The following is a 26,046-nucleotide window of genomic DNA, read 5'->3' on the forward strand; positions in this document are numbered from 1 at the left end:
TACGAGGGTTACATTCATCTGAAGGTGAGAGGTTTAAGGTCCATCCCTGATTCTGGGGAGTTAGACACATGCTTATGCATGCTGGGGCAGGGGTATTTTAGTTCAGTTCAGGAAGTAAAGAGAGTTTTGGACAGGAACAAACAAAACTACGCTTAGTCTCCATCTTATTCAAACACAGCTATGGAGGAGGGGTTGTTAAATGTGGAGACTACTGCCACAGCAGAGAGCTGAGGGGATGCGATTATCTGCAATACCTCAGCTTTCAACAAGGGTTTACATTAAGCAAGCTACATTGGAGCATGATCTGTTACTTATTTACTCCATGTTTATTTGCTGAAAAAGGGAGAACTGGATAATTTCTTAAAATTAAGCAAAGCTGTTTTCTTACCTGGACAGGTTTTGGTGACATCTTATCTGTTATAACAAGAGAGAGAAAAAAAGAAAAAAAAAAAAAAATCACACTAGTGAAATAAATTCACAAGTTACATTACATTATCAGCACTTTCAACTGATTAGAAAATATAAAAAAATCTGTCTTATAACTGTTAATAATCAAATCCAGTGCAAAATGAGTCATAGTAGTCTCACTTAAATTCCTCAAGAGGTTGAAATCCAACTTGAATGTCTGTTGTCAAACCCTAGTTTGATAGTGTAATGGAGAATTGAATCATAGTCCCTACATACAAATCAATTTCTGCAGTTTGTTGATGGTTTTCTAACAACCAGTAGGTGGCAATGTTTAATTAATAAACCCACAAGCAGGAATCTCACACAACAGGGCAGTGGGTGGCAGTATAGCATAGTGAAAAGGAGCAGGGCTCGTAACCCAAAGGTTGCTGGTTCGATTCCCCACTGGGCCACTGCTGCTGTACCCCGGGGCTAGGTACCTAACCCACAATTACCTCAGTAAATATATAGCCATATAAATGGAAAAAACTGTAATCTATGCAAGTCACTCTGGGTAAGAGCATATGCTAAATATCAATAATGTAAGGTAATATAACAGTACAGTAGACCTGACCAGAAGTGGGACAAAACTAACACAGGATGAATTACGGAACCAGTGATTAGGCAGTGAGAAGTCGAAAGAACACCCATTTTCAACCAGGTTAGAAGTCATATGTCAATACTGTTTTGATGTCATATAATGGCTCCCACCATGAGAGATCTCACAAAATTGAATAGACAGGATTATTTGGGAACAGCCATAATGCATGCATGCTGCCCCTTTCAGCTATTCAGACTGGTTGTACAGGGGATGTGAACACTGAAAAAATTAAGTGACACTGCTTTCAACTGCAGGTGCTCGACCCTCAGCTGGCAGTGGCTAACGCGCTGCAGTTGCAAGCAGGTTACCTTGCTGTTTTCACTGATTTTTGCACCGAGAAATAGTTAAGTATTGACCATACCACAAGCTAGTCAATTTTTCCCATTTTTGATTCAGGCCCAATTACCAGGCTTACATTATACCTGGAGTCCTAGCTAACTCATTTTAAGCTTGATTAAATCCCACAGGCACATTTAAAACAAAATAAAAAAACAGCCAGAATGACATAATTTCAGGTATATTACATCTCAGTGTTGTGGTAGAGCATGAATACGTATTGACAGGCATCACTATGGGTGTAAAATTTTAATAGTAATAATATTAATAGAAAAATTGACAATGGATTAGGGTAAACATAAAACACATGCAACAGTAGTCTGTTGCTTCTGTCTCTGCAGTGAAAATGCTCTTCCATGTTTAAGACAGTGCTGTGCATGCAGTTCATCACTGCAAGCTAGCCTTGTGAAGTATAGAATTCTTTCTTCCGAACAGCTCCTCTTGGAAAGCCCTGACACCCTTCTTTGCTACTTTTTTGTTTCCCTCTGATCTCTTCCCTACCTCTTTTCTCATCAATGACACATTGAAGTGGCTCTGAAGGTAATCGAATAAATACTGCAGGTTGTAGAGAAGTTTTTCACCATTGGCACTTGGGATTCGGCTTCAGAATGCTTTTACATAGAGCTTTCTTCCTCTGCAGAAATGTTTTTTGAGACATTTTTGATTTACTCATTTAATTTTTTCAATAATCTACTGAATCTCATGTTCACACATGTCTTCTAAAAAAATGGCAATATAGGCTAAATAGCCAGGAAGTTGATATCATGATAATTAGTTTGAGATCTCAAAGGTGGAAGTCTTATGACTTCAAATCTGTATTGACAGTATTTTGTTATATCTTATTTCATTATATTAAACTTTGTCGGTCCTGTTCTGCTCTTTCTGCAAGACATATGCAATAAGTTTACCTGAATTAAGGGGGACCTCACCTGAATCAGCACTGAGCCTCTGCAGTGCGCTGGTGAGAACGGCTCTGACTTCAGAGCTGCCTGACAGCTTGGCGTAGTGAAGGACATCGTGCCCCAGTGAGTCCACAATCTTCAGGTCTGCACCCCGCTGCACCAGGATCTCCACTGCAGCCACACAGCTGCTCTCACTGGCCAGCATCACTGCAGTTCTGAGAGACGGTTTCATATTCTTCATCACTGCCATCATCCACCATACACAGCTGCTGAACAGCTGGTCAGCTTCATAGCTGTTCTGTGATAATTGCCTTCATTATCTTAATAATAATCATACAGCGCTACGGCCTGGGTTCAAACCCGACCGTGTCACTAGACGACAGTGACCGGGAGCTCACAGGCGGAACACATTGCCTTCATTCCACTGGGGATAGGGGTGGGTATGTGGGCAGGGGCTTCAGTCCCATAAGCAACGGCAACCCCTGCTGGTCGACTGGGCGCCTGCGGTCCACGTGCCAAAGCTGTGTAAGAAATGACTTCCTCCGACTCATCTCTGTGCTAGCTTAGTTTGTGGACTGCAGTGCGAAAAGGAGGGCACGTGCTTGTCCACGCTCTCCCAGATTGGACGGTTGTGCAATGGGACCGAACTTCGATGATGACAAATCGGACATTCCAGAATTCGGGGAATTGGCCATTCCAAATTGGGGAGAAAATAATAATAATCATACACACACACACGCGCGCACGTGCACACACACACACAGCTGCTACTGGCCTTCTAGTCACCTCCATCATTATATTAATATTCTGTTAGCAAAATTCATATTGCAGTGGCTATGTGTCATAGAATGATCTATTACTGTAACTGGGACAGTTAAAATCTTAGCAACTTTAGGGGTGATAGTAGTATTAAGGCTAGTAATACAGAGTGACAATGGCAGTAAAGTATTCTGTGACCTTTGAAAAAGTTTAAGTTGCTTAATAACTATTCAGCATTACAGAGAATCAACAATCTGCTCACATCACTGTGCAATTATACTTTGGAAATGAGCCACATGAAATCCAGTCAAATTTGACTTATCCCTGACCAAAGTGTAAGCCCGCAGATGAATTTGCTTTGTAAATGATGGTTAAAAAAAATGTGAAACGCAATGCAAAATAGCAGCAGAATGATAAACGATATGAACGGAAGAGAGATTGCCTCAGACGGCAAGGCTAATGAGGTGGAATGTTTACACACACTGTGTGACTTACAACCTAATCACTAATAATTGACGGGTGCTCTCCTCTGTCTGACACTGCAGTCGGAAAAGCTGAGCTCAGGTGGCATCCTCAGTTCACCGGTCGATGGGGGCGGGTTGGGGGATGGGGATGTGTGTGTGTGTGTGTGTGTGTGTGTGTGTGTGTGTGTGTGTGTGTGTGTGTATGTGTGCGCGTGCAATTGTGCATCGCGTACAACCTGAACAGACAGGCTAAGCCAGCAGGAGACGGCGGCACACCTCAGGACACAGGCAAGACCCTACCTGCCATTCTTGTCGCAGGCGTTGACGTCAGCCCCCCAGTCCATGAGGCTCCGGCACACCTCTGCATGGGCATGTCTTGCAGACAGCAGCAAAGGAGTGAACCCCTCCTACAGGAAACAAAGGCAATGCCGACATGCAGGTCACCTCTTCCCTACTGCTTACCTCATTGCTACATCACTGTCATTCCCTGCTTTTACAGTTCTTCTCTATTTCTGATTTGTTTCTATTTACATTTTATTTATTTGTTTGTTTGTTTGTTTACAGTTTTTAACTGTCACTTTAGATGGCCAGACTGAACTCAAGAAAAAAATGACAGACGAGACCCACCCAGAAAATGGCCAATTATAACCCTTGAGATTTTGCTCGTCTCCAAGTTCACATAAAAATGTATTTACCATAATCAGATTTGATGAAGGTACAGTAAAGCATAGTATTTATGTCCTTATTTCATTACTTACACAGTTCTTAATCACCATCACTCGACAGAGCTTAAACAGCACTTTCGATTTTTATATAACTAACGAAAATTATGATGTTGTAAACTGTGCTCAACAATACAAATAAATGTATGTATCAAACACATTAATAATACCAAAACTGTATCCTTTGCTCTTGGACCCTCGTCTAAACACAAGCACAATGCAATGCCAAAGACAACAAGTGAACGCTCTGTGAACTTTGATGAGAGAAACAGGCAATGCCTCAAATTGGTTAGCATCCAGCTAAAACAGAAAAGCATTATGTTACAGTCTGAACTTGAGATGAAACTAATGAAAAAATGTGGGGGAGCCAAGCTATTTTCTTATGGCTTTTGGCATGCTCAAACAACTATTCTCACCCCAAAGTTCAAACAGTGCTCTCTGTATTGCAGACACTCCAGGTCTCGCGAGGACTGGTGTAAACTGGAGTGATCCCTCAGACTGAAACCGTATCGATGGCACATTTGGCCATAATTACTCATCAGTAGTCACCGTCAGCTCTGCGTCACACCTCAGGGTTTGATTTGTTACACAAATTAGTCAGAGTCCCTTGAGTCATTGTTTATGTTTCATATTTCAGGCATCTTAACTGGCATGCGCGTAAACGGCATCTTGGGAAGCACTAGGAGCTCAGCAGCTGACCAAGACTGGCCTCGGCCATAGCCGAAAGAAAACTCATTCTGGACTCTAAAAGCCTGCTATTTGTAAAATAATATGCAGATGCAGATAATATCTATGATTATCTGGCTGTATTCCTGATGACGGGCTTGTTTTGGAAATCTGAAAAACAAATATGATTTTCCCACAATTTTAAAACTGAACAAAACATGAGGCAACACATGTAAACCGTAATCTCCCTACAGAAACACTTAGTCAAAAGTCAAAGGCACACTACTCATTGCATAATTATAATGTGATGAAGAAGACCTAAACACTTTGCAGCGTTGGGATTGTTAAAAACCCTGCTTCAAGAGTTTTCTGAAGTATACCATTTGTGCTGCCACTAGAAGACTCATAAAGAAGACAAACAGCAGAAGCAATAATTCTGCTGACCTTGCCACAGAAATGCCACAGAGCTCTCAGACTCAGAAATGGGAAAAAAAAAACAGTCTTGACTTCCGCAGTATTAAAATAACAGTGGATGTCAATGCAACTCTAACGCAAAAAAAGATTCATCCATCTACTGTTCAGATAATGGTGACAGACAAAGCTTACTTACTTGCAGGGGGTATCAAACTAGGGCATTATCCTTGGTACAAAATCCTCCTTTTTTCTCAGATTAATCTCTCACATACATGAGGAAGAAATGGCTGGCAGAATACCTACATTACCATTTTTATGTGATATATGGAAACTGACTGCAGTCTTACATAACCTTACTGCACAGGCTTACATTTTGCAAAAGCATCAAATAAATATATATTATACACCAGGCGAACCTATGACAGACTTGCATTCATTTCCATCGTTTGGCTTACAAACACTTTCAGTGTCATCTAGTGTAAGTTTTCCTTCATAAGGTACTTTTCACCAAGCGCATCTTTTCAAAAAAAAATATATATATATTGTAAAGCATAAGATGTCTACTAAAATTAGAAATACTTTAATGCATAAGATGCTGAAGAATGAAAAGACCACACAAACAAGGACAAATAGGTATGGCTCCAGCAATTTATTCAAAGCATTTCTGTGCTACTCTAAGTTGACTGCTAACAAAGATGACACTCAGTTCTTCTGAGATGACACTGCAGGATGTTTTTGTATACTTCTGATCTTATGTCTCTGGAAAGCTCTTCTGCTGTATTCTGTACATAACGTACAAAAATGTAAGTAGTGCTTCGCTATTTAGCTGTTATGAAACTGTGCTTCGGGGATGTCTGAACTGTCTGTACAGTTTAATAAGAACTCAGCTGAAATGCTGTGTGTGGAGGTGGCGTTGGATGTTTTTTTTTGGCAAAGCACGCAAATACTCTACACCTACACTCTCTTCATTTTTCCAAGCATTAGAGACCTGGTTTCCACCCATGAGCACAGGTTCTGACAAAATGGTGTGGCTTCTGACTGTTAGGTGTGAGGGAGTGAATAGGACGAGATTGAAGCAGAGAGGACTAAGCAAGCTCAGATTCATGGCACACCTGTGCAGGAGTCTGGAATTAAATACAAACACAGTCACAGTAACTTTGCATATGCCCTGTGTGTATGTGTGTGTGTGTGCACATGCATGAGTGTGTGCGCGCAATTAAGTGTGAAGAGTGTCTGACAGCACCATGAGTCAAGTTTCTCCAAGAATTCTTTTCATTTATAGACACAAATCAATCCAAACTGGGACATGACAAATGACATTGTTGATATACAGTCAATGTATTAAAAACGCAAAGGCTACAATGAGTCCTTTTTTGGTTGGTATACAGTTTTTTCTTTAAGATTATTTTGCTTGTCAGCCCAAGCTACAGGGTTCTTCTACATAACATTACGTCAGGCAGTGCGAATGTTTTCGTAATGGTGTAATTCTGTGGAAAAACAATAAGAATAAATGAAAACTGAATAAAACATCGCCGAACAAAACAAGAATGGCCTGGCCTGGCCTCTTTACAGCCAGAATGGGCCTGGCCAAAGTGACTCATTTAACAATCAGACATTTAAACCATTTGTAACGTTAGCACTCTGCACTCTGTGTGCCAGAGAATGTTATTATTACTGTTTAAACCAACACTGCAAGGAGGAGGAGGGGTAATGCAGTGGTCTGAGTGACTATTTTCAAACCATTACACATGGCAGCGATGCATGTTTCTGTGGGAATGTAAGGCATATGTGACAGTAACACTCTAGACACCTTGCTCATTGCCCTGGAATCACTTTGAGATTTAATACTGTACACAACATACTGACTGATTTACTACATGGGTGATGAAAGAGGGGTGAGGGTCTGGGAAATGGAAAGAGCTGTTTGGAAAACACACAAATTAAACTTGACTTAGGACCACAGGACCACTTCTTTAGCGCCTCCTTGTTTGTTAGCTTACTCTTCAACATCCTTGGAACCACATCGAGATATGCTTCCACTACGCATTTATAATGCAATTGTAATTTTGTCCAATGGTACCTGTGCTTAAAGCACAGCCAATGTAAATGGAAAAACTGCCACAGCAAGTTCAGTACATGACCCTATCAATAAGATATATTTAAACCTTCAGTCCTGGCAGTCACTCTAACATATTTTACTTTTATCATTTTAACAAATAACTGGAATGAAAACAAAATCATTACACATGCAGGGAATAAATTTGCAATACTGGGTTATTGGCATTATCGAATCACACATTTATATTCTGGAGGTGCAGCCAATCAGAAACAAATTTCCATATATAGCACACATGTGAAGATATAAAAATAGCAATGCAACAAGTACTGGCAAACTAGAATCCTCAAGTAATTTGCAACTTAAAAAAACACCCAGGTTTCTGTGCCCTATAGAGAACACTAGGGATTGCCAGCTTCATTGTCTACATCCTATCCACTCCTGGCCAAATCACTTTCAGAGCTGGCAATCAACAGAATTTCTTGTCTTATTAAAATCATGTTTGTGGTATTTGTTAAAAGGAGCCACGTAGGCAAATGGCATGCAAAGCATTGGCAAGTTGGCACACTTTTCCCCGTTCTCCCAAAAGCAGATGGGAATTGGTTCCAGATGTACCGAATGCTCTACCCTCTAGATGCATAACTGATGCTGCCGCAGGAGTGTCTGGCTGACACGGAACAAAACCATTGCTGAAAACTGTCCTCCCATCTCCCGTTTGTGAAACCAAATCTGAAGTGATGTTAATAAAAGCCATCTCCTGGGATAATAACTGGGCCTGTCATTCAAGACTCTGGCTCAGTGGCTCCCAGCACTTCCGAGACTTTCAGGAGAGAGAGAGCTGGAGTCACAGGCTGCCATTATTGGTAGAGATGTGTTGATAACATCTTTACCACTGCCATCCCCGCGAGAAACAGCCCGGTCCCGGAAAGAGACACGGACCCATCTCAAAACTCGTAAACTCCCCCGAGTCAGACGCTCGTGAAGTGGTCCCGCAGTCAGCTGGGGTGGAATAGGCGCCCTGCAAAGCAGGTGTTTAATTTCAGCTGAAACCATGGTTATTCCTTGCTCACATTTGACAGCCCTTATCAAAATGCTTTGCAATAATTCTCACAGGTTGAGGCCACTCCTGTGGTCCCTGTATAAAAGGGTGTTATTTCTGGTGGCTTGAGTCTCCAATAGACTTTTGAAGGGATGACAGCTTACAGAAATGAAGATGTACAAGGCTGCCTGAGCATTAAAAATGAAATGGACTTAAACTCTGCCTTAGACATCCTGCCCACATCATTTTTTCTTAAAGTGCAGCAAGAGAGTTCAGTGTTTTCTCAGGACAGAAGAAAGACTACAGCCACAAAAATCTGGACTATTTTTCACTATACCCAAGGCCTTCATTTAATATCTGTTATGATGCAGCTGTGAATTGTCACCTCTTTGTTTTTGACATCAGGGAAAAAAGTACTTAATAGGCATAATTCTTTTTATTTACAATATCCTGAAGCAAGGGTTTTGAGTTAGCAAATAAATCCCACAGGGGTTGGTCTGTTTGTTGTTTTTCCTACTATTTACTAAGCCTGTCGAATCTTTCATTTCCTGGTTGTTAACCATCACTTTTTTTTTTCCCCTGGTCCGTGCTCCTTAAACTACTTTCAGTGCTCCCTAAACACACAGGGATGGGGCACACTGTGTGCCATCTCAGACAGCGGGGGAGCATGGTTTCTTCTAATCCCTTCTGGAGCCTAGTGCGCTGCAGTCTACCAAGCCCCTAAGCAATGCTTACAATCCCTTCCAAGCCTTCAGCAAATGGGACTGAGGAAAAGAATGGAAAAATGAGCGGGATTCCCAGGTTCAGGATCAAATCCAAAACCCCCAATCCTCCAGATACTGGCCAAGAGCCAACTCACTGTAACACTACAATAGAATGAAATTGGGAAAAGACAGCAGCACGAGAGTTGCTGACATATGGTATAATTGTCCATGCAATCTCTATCCCCATTTTAAACCTTTAGGAAAAATGATTATTAAACGGACACATACCCAAAGCAACAGAGCCTTATAGTGGGGCCTCAGTGCCAGTCCTCGGCTTTGGCACAGGGAGTGGCTCTAGGTCTCAAATATCAGCAGACTGGCAGCAGATGACTAGTTTGCAGCACTCAATTCCCACTTAATAAAGTCTACACTACAGCATATACAAGCCCAGTGCTGCCGCAGATGTAATTAGAAGTAACACACACATTTTTACATTCCGGAGAAAGCGCCAGGAATCAGCGTGGTTGGCTAGGAAACAGTCAAGAGCCGGTTTAATGAGTCTCCTGGTGCAGAGCTGCCGTAACGTAACCGCTCACAAAGACGAGCAAAAACAACATGAAAACAAGACGGCCAACCTTCTGGGGGAAACCTCAAGTCTGCGGCTGAAAGGGCAGAGCAGTCAAGATAGCTCCAGCACTGTGATCTTTAAACACCATCTGATCCGCATTTTAGTGCAAAGTTTTGGAGTGATATTGCAATCCATGTTTGAAAGTCAACAGATTAACTTTTATTCATTAAAACATGTGTTATAGGAGTCATGACATACTCCCTAACAGCAGCTACATTATCTGCAATAAAGTCTTGTACATACCGTGTCTTTGAGGTTCACAGGACACTTGTGCTCACATAAGAGTTGAACAATCACTACACTTCCACTGGCAGCTGAAAAAAAAGAAAATATTTCGCTCAGTGGAGAGATCACATTTTTACACACCAAGACACCCACCATGCAATCAAACTGAAATGATTGGCCACACATTCTTTACAGATGTTCCTTTTCAAGGACACAAAAGCACCCACCTACAGAAAACTATGGGAAACATCTATCGCAATTAGTTACTGTGCAGCTATATCCTGAAAACTTGTAAGCTACAATTCTCTTCAGCAAAAAATAAAATATGCCTATCATTCAGCAAAAAACACTTCTGTGCATTCAAAATTTGTGAAACAGATTTTATGTAAATTGACTGCATTTTGTCCTCTGACAAAATGACAGGCTGTTAAGAGTCTAGCTCTGGGGTCTACTCTGGCCGGTGAGAAGCTCAAGATTTGCTTTGGGTGTAATAACACAGCCAGCTCATCCTGTGTGTCAGTAAGCATGCAATTTGACACCTCAAACCTGCAGAATTTCTTCAATCTTCTATGTTCCACTCTGCTGGTCTCCAACACACAGGAATATGTACTCTTTGCCATGCAATTCAAGGGCAACAAATTTACGAAAATAAGGAGAAATGGATTGTGTGACGGCTTTCAGGTCTTTTGGCTTAGGCAGATCAAATCTTAAATAACCATTATCAGCAGCAGGCAGAGCGGCATCGTCAGAGAGTGGTAAAGCTATGATGTGGAGTAATGGGTACAAGTCGTATGGCCAGAGAGCTGCTTCAGGGTCCAAATAAAAAATTGAAGATTTACACTTTGCCCCTGAGACATGATTGCTCCAGTGACAAGCTAACTTTGTCAATCAAGCAAAGGAAGCGAACCAGCAACCACTAGCATCGTGCTGAGTCCATCTGGGGCTGTGCTTCTTACCTGCATGGTGAAGGGCTGTTTTCCCTGAGCTGTCCAGAGCATCTATCACACACTTACTCTGTGGAAGGAAACGCAAACACTCATTCAGGCTTTTTCTGCCAGTGACCACATCATTATGTGCACTCTTTTTCCTGTTTAACGCTCGGATAAACATATCCTCTCTACCCAAATAAACATCCAATCCCAGGATTCAGGATTTTTTTTTTTGTTTTGCATGAAATAAATACGGCCTTTTGTCCTACACTGCACATGAGTACAAAAAGTATGTACATGTGTACGCACACCGAATGACACACATCCACAAAGAGCACACGCACACATATATTATATATAAATATATATATATATAAAATTATATCTGTATACACACACACATACACATACACACATCGTAGTATAGTGTCTTTTTGCTAAAGGCTTAAATGGGATGCCTAGCTCTCCTTCATGGGTAGCTGGATCTCTGCCATTAATTTGACAGGCATCATCAGAGAAAGTGGAGCGTGCTCTATCAAATCTAACCCAAGCCACCACTCGATGGAAAATGCTCCCCGTTTACATGCTGTAGATGGAAACAAGTGACAGCCTGCAATTACAGCCACCGCTGCATTCTCTCCTTTGTACTGGCTCTCTGTCAGACATTTTAATCAGAGATTACTTTCGGTTCTGTGCCCAAGATGCCTTTTTCACAACTCATACGAATATTGTGTCCTATAAATGAAATACCTTCTCTTCCATTCAAAAAACAAACAAAAAAAAGAAGGTTGTGCTGTAATGCATTTTGCAAAGGAGCCTTATTGCTTGCACTAAATCTTTATCTTAGCTGATTTTGGAATTTGTTTATCTGCTCAGTGGAACTCCATTAGACATCCCTTTTACAAATTCAGATCAATGCAAAATGAACCCATAATATTCTTGTTTTAAACAGCACCCTATTCTGTCATATGGGAGAAGGAAAGAATGAGCAGTGCTCTTCTGGGCAGTTCCTTTGGTCAGGTTGTTGGAGGTCAGGGAAAAGGCAGGGCCCTTGTCTGATTTCCTCCAGACTGTACCCAGCCCAGCAGATCAGCTAAGGCCAAGATGGTGTGGGACAGACAGTCATGCGCTCCGTCTGTGTTCCCCTGGGAGGATCACCTGACCAACCACAGGGATGCAGCGCCAGATTTCCAAGTCACATAATCACAGAGCCCACCACGCATACCTCAGAACAGCTGACTGCTCACAGCAGGGGAAGATGAGATTGTCTCCTCTTATGGTCACATGACACACCCAGCCACCCTCCCTCCAGTAAGTAAATTAAGCCTTAATGCCTCATCCTTTCAATACAGTAAGCACCCTTTGAATTTTTTGATTGAAATTACATTTTCACAGCTCATTCACTAAAACCATGCTTGTAGGCTGGTGGTTCCTTTGATAAATGAGTAAAGAGAAAAAATGAGATCGCACAAAATATAATTAATGAACAGATCTCATTGTTTCTCAGTAATGCATTTATTTTTATTGTAACACTGCAATTCCCCAGATATTTTAATCAATTACAGAAATTACCTTGCAAACCTCAGGATATTTTTTGTTCCATTATCTCACACACTAGAAAAGTATTCCCCTACTTTCTTTTTGAAATAAAACCCCACAGTCACTTCAGGACATCTGCAGCTACTTCTCTCATGTTGTTTATTTCGGCATTTAATTTTTCATCTTTTGATCTTTTCATTCTGCTTTTTTTTTATTTATACACACAAAGTGGATCAACCAACTAAGCCATTTTTTACATCTACACAAAATCACAAAATCAAATGACCACGACTGATGAGAAAAATCACTACAAACTCATTCTATGCAGGTAATTAAACCCATCTGGTAATTAATCAGCATATACACAAATTCTTGTAACATGCCGATTTGGGTACATTCTATGACAGCACTTAACAGAATAAAGAAATGCTAATTGTGGTGATGTCACTGTTTACAACTTCAATACATACATCTTGGTCACCTTGGTCACAAGCCAAGTCAGACAGACATGTGGCATCCTGCCACGCTGGAATGGCACCAGTTTCCAAATTGTTTATTTGTGATGATTCAGAATAAATGTGTACCATTAATATAAACCACTCAAATGCTGGAGTGCTCAGGACTACTTCATAGCTCTCACCTGTATCAGCTTTTTGGCACACTCCTGGTGGTTGTTTTTGGCAGCGAGGTGTAAAGCACTAAAACCTAGGAGCAATAAAAATGACAACAGCGTAAGTGTCTCGTGTTTCCCTTTTTTATATACCAGACACAGAGCTCCATTGTGCAGTGTGCTGTGTGTGGTTTTCTGTACTGCGGGCCCGATGAGCATGTAATGGTGTACGACTGGCTTTTGCTGAAGCTTAAAGAAGTGACGCCCATAGAGACCCTGCTACCCCAGTGAGTTGGAGGATACTTGTGTCAATGTACAGGAAAAGACTGACATGTTGGCTTGAGTTGTTATGTTGGGGAAACGAGAGACTGCACATTTTCCCCCCAAACCCTCTCCATTGCAGGGGAAGAATCACAGAGACAGGAGTGTGAGAGGGACTTACCTGAAGCATCCATCACCGAGGCGTCGGCCCCATGGGCCAGAATCACTGCCAGACATTCTGCCTGCCCCCGTGTGGCTGCAACATGTAGACTGGCCAGAGAGAAAACCATCAATCAGTCATCAGTCATCAACCAGTTATATGATGCACTTTCATTCCTCTTTTTCATCAAGTTAATATTTGGTGAATACATCTTTTGTGCTTAAATACCTTAAAACAAAGGTGTTACTGGAAAATAATGTACTCATGACCTTCAAGATGTCAATCAAATCAAATTATACATCTCCTCAGCACTCACTAAATACCATTCTCATGTGTAATGGTTCCTCACTTGTAATTCAAGTAGGGCTGAATAAAAAAAAAAAAAAAAGTGCCTCCATGCATCCCTTCATCTGCTGTATGCAGCCCTGTTCTGTAGCTTTAGATGATTCCATGTAATTTGACACCCTAAAAATACACGGCCAATCACTGGCCCTGGTGATTTCATTTCAGATGCTTCCATTGATGGCTTACAGATTTGCACACCCACATATGCGTGGGTGTCACTGCCCAAGAATTAAGGAGCAGATGACAGCTTGAGCGAAGTAGGGGGATGGATTTTTTTCAAGCAGGCATGCTATACCCATTAAAACTACGTTACACACCCCAGGTGTTCACTCCCACGTTTACACCCCCAGGGTCTGAAGTGATGTCATACCACACTCTGTTCTCTTCCAACAGCTTTCAGACTGGAAGTAAGAGAATTATAAATACCCCATGGGTGTTCTGCTCTGGTCAGGTCTTCTATCTAGCTTTTAGTACATTAAAGTTAAACCTGGCCACTGACATTTTTACCCTTATATATTCTTTCAGTTCCCATTCAAACTCGCTAACATAAGAAACAGAGAGTTGGGTGGGAGGTGTACTTTAGGATTGCAGTGTGTTCATTATCTCATAATGCATTGCATGATCATGTGGGGGTTTTTATGAATTACATGGTACTAGTTATGCACATTTTGTACATGTACCGTTATATAAACCTGTCTGAAGCTGCAAGTAAATGTAAGTAAGGGAATCTGATGAATATCTTAAAATTCATCTTATCTCTGACAACCAATACCAAGCACAGCTGGTTATTTTGCTGGGTGAAACAAGAGGGATGAATACAGCATTTCTGCAGCTGGCATGCCTAAAAGAGGTCATCCTCTTGCAGTGGATCTATTGTCATTTGCCTTGGGCCTAATGCAGTGTATCCCATCCACTAGAGTGTTAAAAACAGGTCAACATACAACAGCAGATCAATCAGTCTGTGCTTCCAGCTATCTTGAATTATCTACAACATACAGCAAGCCTCCAGCATGGCTCAATGCACACGACGAAGCCACCAGCAGTAATGCTTGCCTTTAAATTTGTATCATAAAACTGACATGGTAAGCCACAGTGGATAAAACATTAGCTGCACAACAAACAGCTTTCTTTCTACTGTAAATCACTGAGTATGCTACTCAGCACTCTAAGATTTGTAATTCCATGTCATCATTTGCCAAAGTTGCCAAAGCAACACTGAGAAAGCACATGGAATGAATTCCATATTGACCATTTTGAGATTCTTACTCAGAATATCAATAATCAAATACTGAATATTCTAAATGTAATTCCTCAAACAAGTTGACATCTGAAATTCATTTCACATTATAAACAAGCACCACTGTTTGTTAAACCTGAATTCCAGGGCAAAAAATACAGATTCTTTTGCAGAAAAATTCTGCATTCCACCAAACAACATCCTAGCTTTCTGAAAGTCTTTGTGTTTTCATTTCTTGCTCATTCCAATGTCCCAACGCAATTTGCCACACAAACCATCTTGCTATTTTACCGCTTTGGCCACACGAGTCCTCATGGGAACTTACAACATAACACAGGCATCACTGCATCTTTGTTACACAGGAGCCCTTTTTCCCATGGGCCAATCCATCTTGTGAGCTAACTCCCTGTGCAATACACAGAGGTCTTCATCCAAACAGATAAGGAGCAAAACCCTGGCACAGAAAACGCGGACCAGTCTGATACTCCGTAAACAACCGTCTGCACTCCAGGGCCCCCGGAATGATGGGTATCACAGTAACACAATCAGTTATTTTTTCAGGAAGGCAATTATCGCTCATTAAGGCTGGGAGAACCACGAGAAGGACAGGAGGGTCAGATCTGTGGAGTCAGCTTGATAAATGTCAGCTTGGGGTTCAAGCCGAAACGTACATACACACAGATTAGAGCTGAAAGGCTAACTAGATATTCAGACTGTACAGCTCTTTTGATGGGACGCAGATGCCTGTGCAGTTCCTCTTTGATGCGATGCAGACATATATTTCTGGCTCTGCATGCTAGTCTGCAGGGCAGGCAAGGGAACTTTGTGGCCTCAAACAGCACCACAAGTATTTTTTTCTAAATCTGACATTTCATGAGTGTACGAGGTGTTAAAGGTAGAAATGTAGGCCCTGCTTTGTTGTTCACATCACCCTGCTATGAACACTTTACCTTTGCTCTGTGAAGTACTCTGGGTGGGTGAAAGTTAATGTGCAATTGTTCGTGTACCCAGACAGGTTTATCGCATATGTGCATCGACCCCAGGAAGGACCTTTTCAAAAATCCTCGCAATGGAAATCGGCCACAGGAATGGAAAACTAAGTCACGGTGCTGGCCTTCCCTCTTTGTCATCCTTTACAAGGAGAACAAACATTCAATGGGTAGGGTCACACCTTCCTGTCTTTCAGTGTTGGCTCCTCGCGACACTAAAACAGGGAAAACATCTTTTCAACTTGATGAAAAATGTCGCTTAAGAGTAAACAGCATTGCCACTGTTCTGACACGGTTCTCAAGGCAACAGCTTGCTCCTCTCCGAAGGAGTAAGGTATGACTCAGTGTTGTGGCAGTGGCAGTAAAGGGATCCGGCTGCACTTACTTCAATTGAGGCAGTTTGGACTTTTGTGCAAAAAACAAAACAAAACAAAAAAACATAAAGCAAACAAAAAGCAAACTGAAAATGGCAGCAGAAAGAGCATGATCACCTTTAAGGCTAAAGGTTTAGTCACTTCAGATCAATGCAGTATGTCTGTTTTTTACATCCACAGCTACATGCCTCCATCCTCTCTCATATTATAACTGAGCTCTACATTTTAGGAGGTATTTCTAAGAGACAGGGTGTTATTATAATGCAGTCGATATTATATGGCTAGCTGTAAAGGATTGCACAGAATAATTGTATGTTTGGAAGTTCCATCACATCAAATACCTTCCCTATATACAAATTAGATGTTTCAATGGTCATAATTGAAGTTTTTGAATGTCATACAAGTGTGTTATGAATGTCTTTTTGTGTTATGAGGCCTTCAAAAGGTCAGACGTCTGAACAATGGCCTCTTCAAAGTGAGAGATAGAGAGACATTGTGTGCACTAAGAGCATTTTCCTAAGTCAATATCACACAGTACACAGAACACATTGGGGTCAGTGGTATACTCTTTCACTGCAACTACATAGCTTTGTCCATGGAAGTCTGTAAAGAGGTCAAACAAGGAACCTAGCTCTCTTGGCTCAACTGTTCTCTGTATAAAATGAGGCCAAAGCCTGTTTGCCTCTGAAAAACACAGAAGAGATGACAATTTCTTCAAACAACTTTATTGTCAGACACAGGGGGAAACAGAGGACTTGGATTTGTTTTAGTGTAGAACTAGGTGTATTATTTTTAATAAATATGCTGGCTTAAATAAAAAAAAAAACACACACACACATCTAAAATGGGCTCCCATCAGGACACACAGCATATGTTGAATGGTACACAAGACTTGACCCGGAATCTGTTACCAAGACCTTACCAGTGAACTGCTCAACAAATGGCATCCACCCTGATGTAAAGCCTCCCAGAAAAGAAAGCTGATTGACTCTGTGCATTACTGTTATTAATCATATACTACATCATTTACGTATTATAGACATGATTTACAAATATTCTTATGGCAACATACGGATTAAAGTCTAAACGGTTCTGCTGAAGAAAATATGGAATTTAAATTTCTCTCACAACCAGATTGTGTCACATAAAGGACAAGTATCAAATACCACAGAAAAGTTTAAGAGAAAGGAGCTGATGAGTTAGCTGTGTAGTTTGCCTGCAAAGGCATTTCCTTTTCCGCTCGAAGAGTCAGACCAGCCAGCAGGTGCTTCTGTGCGATGCAGATGTGTATGTGGCAGGTTGTGCTTTGGCTTTTAAATCACCTACTGCCTTCAGAAGGTGGCTAAGCTCTGGACGCACTCTCACACATATACAGTAATGAGACAAAAAATTAAATGTTTTGTTGACTGAAAAAAAATAAACTTGACCCCGACCAAGCCAAACACTCTGAATCGTGCAAATATTTCCACAACCTCAAAACCCCACCCCGCCCTAAAACATTTATGCTCCTGTACTCACGCAGATCTGCCTTCGCTGTCCAGCTTGACAGCACTGGCCCCCTTCTTGGTCAGCAGTGAGGTGACCTTGTCAGCCTCGCCATGTTCCACCGCACTTAGGAGACGCTCATCGTTCTTGTTCCACTCGTGGGCCTGGGGGGGAGGGGGCAGAAAGAAATGATGAATTACAGTAAGTGTTAATACGGGTAGTAGACAATGGTGTCCAACATATATCATTTTATATTAACACCTTACATGCAGATAACACTGTTGCCCACTCTTACAGTTCAATATTCTCCATGCTGCTTCCGCACGTACTGTGTACATCGCAGTTGATGGTGGGTTACAGTCAATGATATAAATTTACGGAGGAGGACACCAGAGTGTTATTACAGGAGATACAGTCCTGTGCAAGGCGTGTATTATCACATCTGTGCACCAAATTTGTGGCGATGCACAGCTTGTTCATATTTCTACACATTTCATCATGAATGTTCGTCCTTTCTAGATACGGCTCACAGAATTTTTAACGTAAAAACATTCGTCTTAGCAATGAAAAATGGCACTGTCAGCAGGAGCGCCTTGCTTTGATCTCTGCGTGAGTGTACTATCAGGTACTGTTGGACACCGCTACGGCACCCGCCAACAGACTTAAACGCACACAGAATATACAACACACATGGACAAAAGCATAAAGACACCAGCTCACAGAAGCAGCTATTAGAAAAACCAATGCACCTGACAAATGTCACACAGTTCTGCCAACTCTCTCAGGTGCAGCAGCACAGTCTCCATGGAGCCGTTTCTGTCAGAAACAGTCACCGTGAAGAACCCTATGACTGTCTCCAGGAAGTGAGCAGCTATCCACTGGGGCTCTGCCATTTGCGTGAAGCCCACCATTGCTGGGTCCTAGCCCCCTCCAAAGCTCTGTGTGCTTATGGGGGAATGCTGTACATTTCAACCCAATAATCTGAATCTTCCTCACAAAATGACATATGCAGCAAAATGCTAAATGATCCACAAAGCAAACAATTTTTAAAATAAAAAACAGCTCATATTAAAAAGGTAATGGTTCCCTTCTAGGTGTAGCTGTCCTAACAATGTTTTGTTTTTTAGGTTTGCTAACCAAATCTGTCACTGCAAACCACATTATAAATGGCTGGAAACACGATTTTATACAGCTAAGAAGCCAATGCTAGTTAATTACTAACTGAATTCTATGTATACTCTAAACCTTTAAGTGGACTAAAAGCCTTTTGTGTTTACCCCAGACACCAGGAGAGGCAGGATGGTGGTGTTTTCACATGATGAAATAACCAGGAAAAAAGCAGAACCTTCCTAAAAACAAGAGCATGCTTGGGCATGCTGAAAGCATAGTGCTGACTTCATGCTGTAATCTGAAGTGCTTTCCCATTAATGGTGAAGTTACACCGCCCGCAAGCATCATGCCAGAGAGAGTGATTTGTTTATAGACGCCTCTATTGTGTTTGGGGTGTGTTTAAAGACAGGGTTAGACACGCCTTGCTCCCTCTCTCCCTTCCTGAATCCTTTACTCTCTTATGTGGTCAGCCAGCAAGGTCTGTCAAGGGATCTAATTATGATGAATTCTCACAAAATACACACAAGCACCACAGATACACAATGGGGCCTACATTAGTATAACATGTACTACAGGCTACAGCAGCAGAGATCAGGATGTGGCGGAATGCTGGCCACTTCTCAGCTCCTGAGCTCTGCAGAAAGTCAAGACTTCGAGGCATTTTAAAGATTAAAAAGAGAAAGGAATGCATACTATAATTCTGTGTGCCGTTCCAGGGCAATGAAACTCAAGGAACGTCATTCTGTTTGCTGGCTTTACTTAAATCAATTCTGCCAACCATCCCCATACATTCCACAGCCATCAGGAAGGAGATGCCTTTCTGTGACGTATGGAAGGTGCCTATCCTGTTTAATCTCAGGTAAGAGTTGTTGTCCTCTTTGGAAAATCTGTGCTACTGCCAGCTTTATTATATACATACACACACACACACACACACACACACACATATACACACAAACGTGCACCATCTGAAGACACTTGCTCACATCTGGCTGTTGAATACTTGCTGAATTATGGTAACAACTTCATCATCAGCTGTGCAGCCTGATAGATTTACATGGGAGGTCATTTGAAAACAGATGCATCCACCACTACGTCATTGTCCCAAATTTTTGAGTGCCCAATGTTACTTCAAGAAACCTTCAACCTCAACCTCACATGGGCCTGTTCTAAGTACATTTTATTACATGCTATCCTTGTGAAAACAAATGTACACAAACCCAATGTTTTCTCTCTCCCAAGAAAGGCATTATGGCCTTCAGGATCATATTTTTCATTAAAAGGCATGCAATATTATTGTAGTCAGATGTTTGAGTGTCTTGATCCTACATCATACTTTTCAGCAAAAGAATGGCACATGCATCAAAAATTAACAAGAAAAGGATTGTTTATATACTGCAGTAGTTTTTTTCCACAACTAAATGGTCCTCATTAATAACCCTGTAGGGCTGTCAAGACAAAGTTCTACCGTGGCCTCAACAGAGACCTTGTCTGCCTGGTGATGTCACTTCATTTCACATTACATCCACCTTCAGCTCTCTGTTTTCCGCCATCCATTACAACCCTCCGAGGCTCCCACAACATCATAAAGACCGACATTACCTGAATGACAGTGTTACAGGGTCTTTCCCCCCTCCTCCCATGGGTGAGGTAATGCACACCACTACAAGCGAGGATTGAGTATAGTTACTGATGTATCCATTGACTGGGAGTGAAAAACTCAGCATATGTGCTCTCAATCCCACATATGAGAGAATCATTAAATCTCATCACAGGCCTGTCTGCCCAGCACCCCCTCCACAAGCCTGTGACTTGTGGTCTTCTGGATAGCCTATGGAGTTCAGCCAAGCCTCTCTGCAGTGGGCTGTACAGGAAACAGCAGCTGTCTTCTGATCAGACGCTCCAGACCACATGCAGTTTAAACAAACAATTGCGCAGAGGGGGGGGAGGGGTGGCAGTCCACTGTTATCAGACTACTTCTTAACATTCTGTGGGGTAGAAGCAAGCAGGGCCCCAAGACAGCAGCAGGGGGACAAATTAAAAACAATCACCAAACCCAGAGGGTGTATTCTGGATCTTGCCACTGATGACATCTAGATTTACAACTTGTGCGGCACAGATTACAAATCTGTCACTACAGCTGGTTGCATCCATTATTCTTGAGCCGATAAGAAAATTCCACTAATACATTTCACTTATCAAGCTAAATCCATATTTTGTGTGTTTCTTGAGATATGGATGAATAAAGACATTACCCATGTGCAGCCATTTTTTAACATCGAGACCTAGAGGTTTGCTTGTAGAGGGTAGCAAGGCCACACACATCTATGACTCTGACCCATATATGAAATTCTGTCACCATTATTTAAGCCTTTAGTGACTGAAACTGCCTTGCTGATTGTGTAGGAAGAGCACGTGAGGGGCATCAACGTTTCGCAAAATTTGATCAAGACACCATGACCTCCCAACTCCACAACTTCTGCCCTTCTTGGGAGATTAACCTGGCCATTATTTAAAAGTTAAGGCACAGATATTCTATGACAGCCAGATATCCAACTCACAAATTACTTCTGTCCTCCAGCTAGGGTGTTCCGGTCGGTAACAGGAGGTTCTGAGGCTGCTGATGTTCCTATGCTGACTATGGATGTTCTGTTTTTAGACTATGGCCCTTCAAGACTATCCACAAACCAGAAAATCAATAGTTTCAGCTTCACCCATGGCAGAGGCAGAACTTCAAATGTGAAGCGCACCATGCTGACTATCTGGTCATTGCTCGAAAAATCTGTGGTTAAGGACTTCTCTGTGGACTAAAGGGCAAAATCCAAAAATGCGTTGGAGCTCTGCAAGTACAGGCAATATCCAGCATGGCATGAGGGTTTTGGTAAAGGAGTGTTAGATGGGAGTGTCACATGAACAGCAGTGTCTAACCTTGCAACCTCCTCACTCAGGTTAAATACACCAAAACCCAAAAGACCTCTTCTGCCACACACGTGTGAATCTACTCTGAAAACAAGGGCCTAATATCCCATTACTACTTTCAGTGAAGCAGACCCAACAAAAAGCAAAACAAAAGACAGTGGAAATCAACTGGACTTACATTCTGAATACAGTAGCAGCAAATTCCCCATGCTCAGGTATAAAGAATCATAAATAAAATGGTCCCTGGACACTAAAATGGAACACACAATGCAAGAGGCATGCATAACAATTAAATGAATAATCTTAATGCATCTGAATGTGAATTTGCATCCACAAAATTTACATTCAACAAAAACTGATCATATAAAGGAACACTTTGCATCTCATCAGTTTTCTTCCTCAGTGACTGGTGCCCTGGGGCCTGTGCATTTATAGTAGCTGGCTTCGTTATCTACTGAAACCCTTAGTTTATTTACATGATTAAAATTTTAATTGGGTGCTCACTCCAAATCCACAGAGATACATCTAGGCTCAACTTATAAGAATAGGAATCGCTTATGGATTTTTGAATAGGGCATAGCTTAGATCTCTGCAGTTCCACAAATGGTCTGTACCACAAAGGAGGAGGAATTTTACAGAGATGTTGAGGTGTGTGTGTGTGTGGGGGGGGGGGGGTCATTTTTAGCGAGGCAGCACATGTACTTAAAGGACAATACAAACACCTTGCTTGACTGCCCCTCACAAGTTCACTAAATGAATACTATGAATTAAAACAAGAAATACAAAGAATTGAAGAAAGACCCCACTAGAGGGTCAAAAAATAATATAATAACAAAAAAACTTTACTCATACAGCACCCATCATGGAAAAATGAAGCTTGTTGCCTTTTCTGGCTTATTGTACTTTACTATCATTCTTACTCTCAAGCCTCCCTCTCTCTAAAATTTTAATCCTAAAGATTAATGGTAGCGTTTTTATAAATTTTTAGTAAACATTGAAAATCACAAAACAGGGACTGTAGTCAATCATCAACTCACTGCCAATACTTACTGGCATGCAGTTAGAAAGCAGGGAGGCAATACTATAGTTATGAGACTACAAAGAGCACAGCAATTTACTGCAGAGTTTTCCAGTCTGGGTCAACCTATCATACAGAAGACATGTGGAGACACAGACCGAGCAATGGGATGATCTCTGCTGTACTGTGAGTGATGCACTGCCAGAGTACTGACTTAAGGCCATTGGTGCAGCAGAATAAGAATGCTCAGATTTCACTGGCTGGGTTTTTCCCCCATTTATTTTATGTACATTAGCCTGATGATGGTGAATTAGTTATTACCTGCATAAATGTGTGTGGAAACTTTTCTTAATGTTGTTTAACTGTAAGGAAGGTGATTGCTTTCCTTTGCTGAATAACCATGAATAAGACTTTTGTGAGAATTCACCTATCACCTACTGTTTCGGTGAGACACAGCACCATGAGGTGTGTATTATATTAATTTACAAAATACTGCTTAATATACATTAAACACTTATGTTGTTTCTAAAATATTTCCATCTTTTACTTCTAAATCTTTGGTCTACAGTATCATTTCACCCCATGGGCTTCACCCCCTGCAGAGTACATTTCTGTCAGCCACATGCACTTTGAAACCTAATAATCAAGGTCAAAAATAGTTCAGTTGTACAGCTACGATGGATGCCCTCAGTCGTCTTTGGTTCCACACAGCTGCACTACCTGACCCCTGTGCCAAGGGAGGTGTCTGGCTACCTGAGATTTGGTGAAATGGAACTGCGCAGCTCTGAGACAGCCACATCGGTCACCCTGAGAAAGCAGAGGTCGCTGCTGGAGTCCAGGCCTATTTCGGGAATTAACTGTAACAGGACACGGCTGTCGGACGGCCTACGGAAAAACCGGTGCTATTTCAGTCACCTGCAGAGCTCTGGGCTACTACTCTTTATCAGCTGATGCTGGCAAAACGCAGGCCATAAAATACACACAGAGACACATGCATTTACGGGGAAAGCACACACAGCTCATTCTCTTTTCCTTTTATACACTTATATATTATATATATATATATATATATATATATATACACACTCACATATACATATATACACATTTCACAAATACACACACTCGCAAGGACAAATGTGCGTATACACACACATGCAGGAACACACACATGAACACACACGCACGCAGAGGTGGACACCCCGGCTTCAGAAAGTAAAAGTCCTGCCACGTATTTGTTCTAGCCAGTCACTGAACAAGATGATTTCACTAATTAGCTCCTCTACCTGGCTGAAGAGTTGTGCTAATTAAATTCAGCTGGTGTAGTGCATGCGTGGAACAAATACGTGGCAGGACTTTTACTTTCTGAAGCCGAGGTGTCCGCCTCTGCACGCGTGAATATGAATACATACACTTGCACATACACACCCACATCCACATACAAAAGTTTGAAGCGTAAGAGAAAGGGAATGAGAGCGTGAGAGCAAGCAAAAGAGAGAAAGAAAGAGATTGTGAGAGACAGAGAAGCGAGTGAAAGAGTAAGATCGGAAAAGAGCAGAGCAAGAGTCTGTGCCAGCAATCAGCTACTCCTATAGGAATGTGCACAGTAAACGAGAGATTAGAGATTAACACCTGAGATGTACAGAGGCTATGCGAGGAAATCCTGAGAGCGTGCTGCTAGTGTAACCCCATGTATTTCAACACCCAATACTCTGCATCGGAAGGTTGTGGGTTCACAACCTAGAGCAAGGAACCCTCCCTTGTTTTCACTAATAAAGATGCCTGCAGTAAAGGGAGTCCTTTGCAAAAGCGTGGTGAAACATATGGGCACAGTCAGTCTAAGAACATTAAGATCAAAAACTGATAAAAATGCACTGACTTTGAATAAAAGCTCTTGAATGCCCCAACACTAATATACATCTGCTTTTACAGCACAATACTCAAGCCCACTTTTCAAATGTTCTACGATATGAACTCCTGGCCTTCTGAAGGGTGCCAAAGTGCCGACCACGAGTACAGTTACGGGGGGCTTAAATATGGAATGATGCGGTCATATTTTAAGAATGAACCCATGCAGGGATTCGGCCCCATTCAAAGAAATGCATAAACAAACAGACTTACAATGTGTTTGGCTTACTTAACCCTGGATGTTTAGATAAACTTTACATCATTTTTGATCTGAGGATATGCCCTGTTAAAAACAGTCCAGAATGTAATTGTTTCAAGAAAACATTCAAATTTCAGTAAATATAAATTGAGTACATCCACTTAAATAACTTCCCAAGGGCCTGCTTTTCCTGGTCTGAACCCAAGAGGCAACTGATGTGCTTTACGGCTTTGGCCTTTATTTCAGCTTGCTATTTCAGGAACTGACAGCCATGGGCCAATTACAGTCCCTTGCACAAATTATTGTGGCCCCTCTAAGCTACATTCTATAAATTTCCTAAACATCAAATTACTTGGTCTTGTGATAAATGTAACCTGAAAAAGCACCCATTTCAAGTCAATAAATTTGTGTATGAACTATGTCATTAATTTATCGTAAGGAAAAGAGCTATGATTTGAGGTGTAGCACAATTTATGAATACCCACATGAGTAAAATGAAGTGGATAGCTACCATTATCAACAAAAGAAATATGCAAGTACAATATATCAACAAGTCAATCTGTCATTGTAACTATGCAAATATACACATGCTTGTGCTACAAAACAGTGAGTCAATGAGCAACCATCCGATCCCCTAAGATCAGCTGGAACAGTGCTCAGCAGTAAAAATATGACAATGAGCTGGGAACATAACTACCATGAAATCACCTCATCACCTACATCACAAGGTTGACCTGAATTGCTCAGCTACATTGCACCATTTCTTTGAGTCATTTGGAATCCTGACTTTGCAAATCCTACATTAATAAATATGCATTATATCAGTTACTGAATTTTTTGGATTATCAGATGTTGCACACAGAAAATGCATTTACACCAATATCAACACACAAATTCCACTCAGCACACAATCTCCTTCTAGTAAAACCTGGAATTGCTGAAACAAGTATGCATTCAGAGTGCCATTTTCTATATTCTGACATACACAGTTCAGCAATCG

At 41.5% G+C, this 26,046-nt stretch overlaps 1 protein-coding gene across 2 annotated transcripts in view; it reads right to left on the minus strand.

Moving 5' to 3' along the window:
* The window catches only part of rai14 (retinoic acid induced 14), a 57,658-nt gene that overhangs the window by 9,244 nt on the left and 22,368 nt on the right, over window positions 1-26,046 (minus strand). For both annotated transcript variants that reach the window (XM_036530095.1, XM_036530094.1), the window contains exons 3-10: window positions 17,926-18,056; window positions 13,484-13,572; window positions 13,072-13,136; window positions 10,920-10,977; window positions 9,982-10,052; window positions 3,810-3,916; window positions 2,314-2,501; window positions 389-414 (exon numbers count right to left, since the gene is read on the minus strand). In XM_036530095.1, the coding sequence (XP_036385988.1) occupies window positions 389-414; window positions 2,314-2,501; window positions 3,810-3,916; window positions 9,982-10,052; window positions 10,920-10,977; window positions 13,072-13,136; window positions 13,484-13,572; window positions 17,926-18,056 (735 nt within the window). The remainder of the gene's footprint in view (window positions 1-388; window positions 415-2,313; window positions 2,502-3,809; window positions 3,917-9,981; window positions 10,053-10,919; window positions 10,978-13,071; window positions 13,137-13,483; window positions 13,573-17,925; window positions 18,057-26,046) is intronic.

This window comes from Megalops cyprinoides, chromosome 5 (genome assembly GCF_013368585.1).
Source record: "Megalops cyprinoides isolate fMegCyp1 chromosome 5, fMegCyp1.pri, whole genome shotgun sequence".
In the NCBI taxonomy this organism is placed as follows: Eukaryota; Metazoa; Chordata; class Actinopteri; order Elopiformes; family Megalopidae; genus Megalops; species Megalops cyprinoides.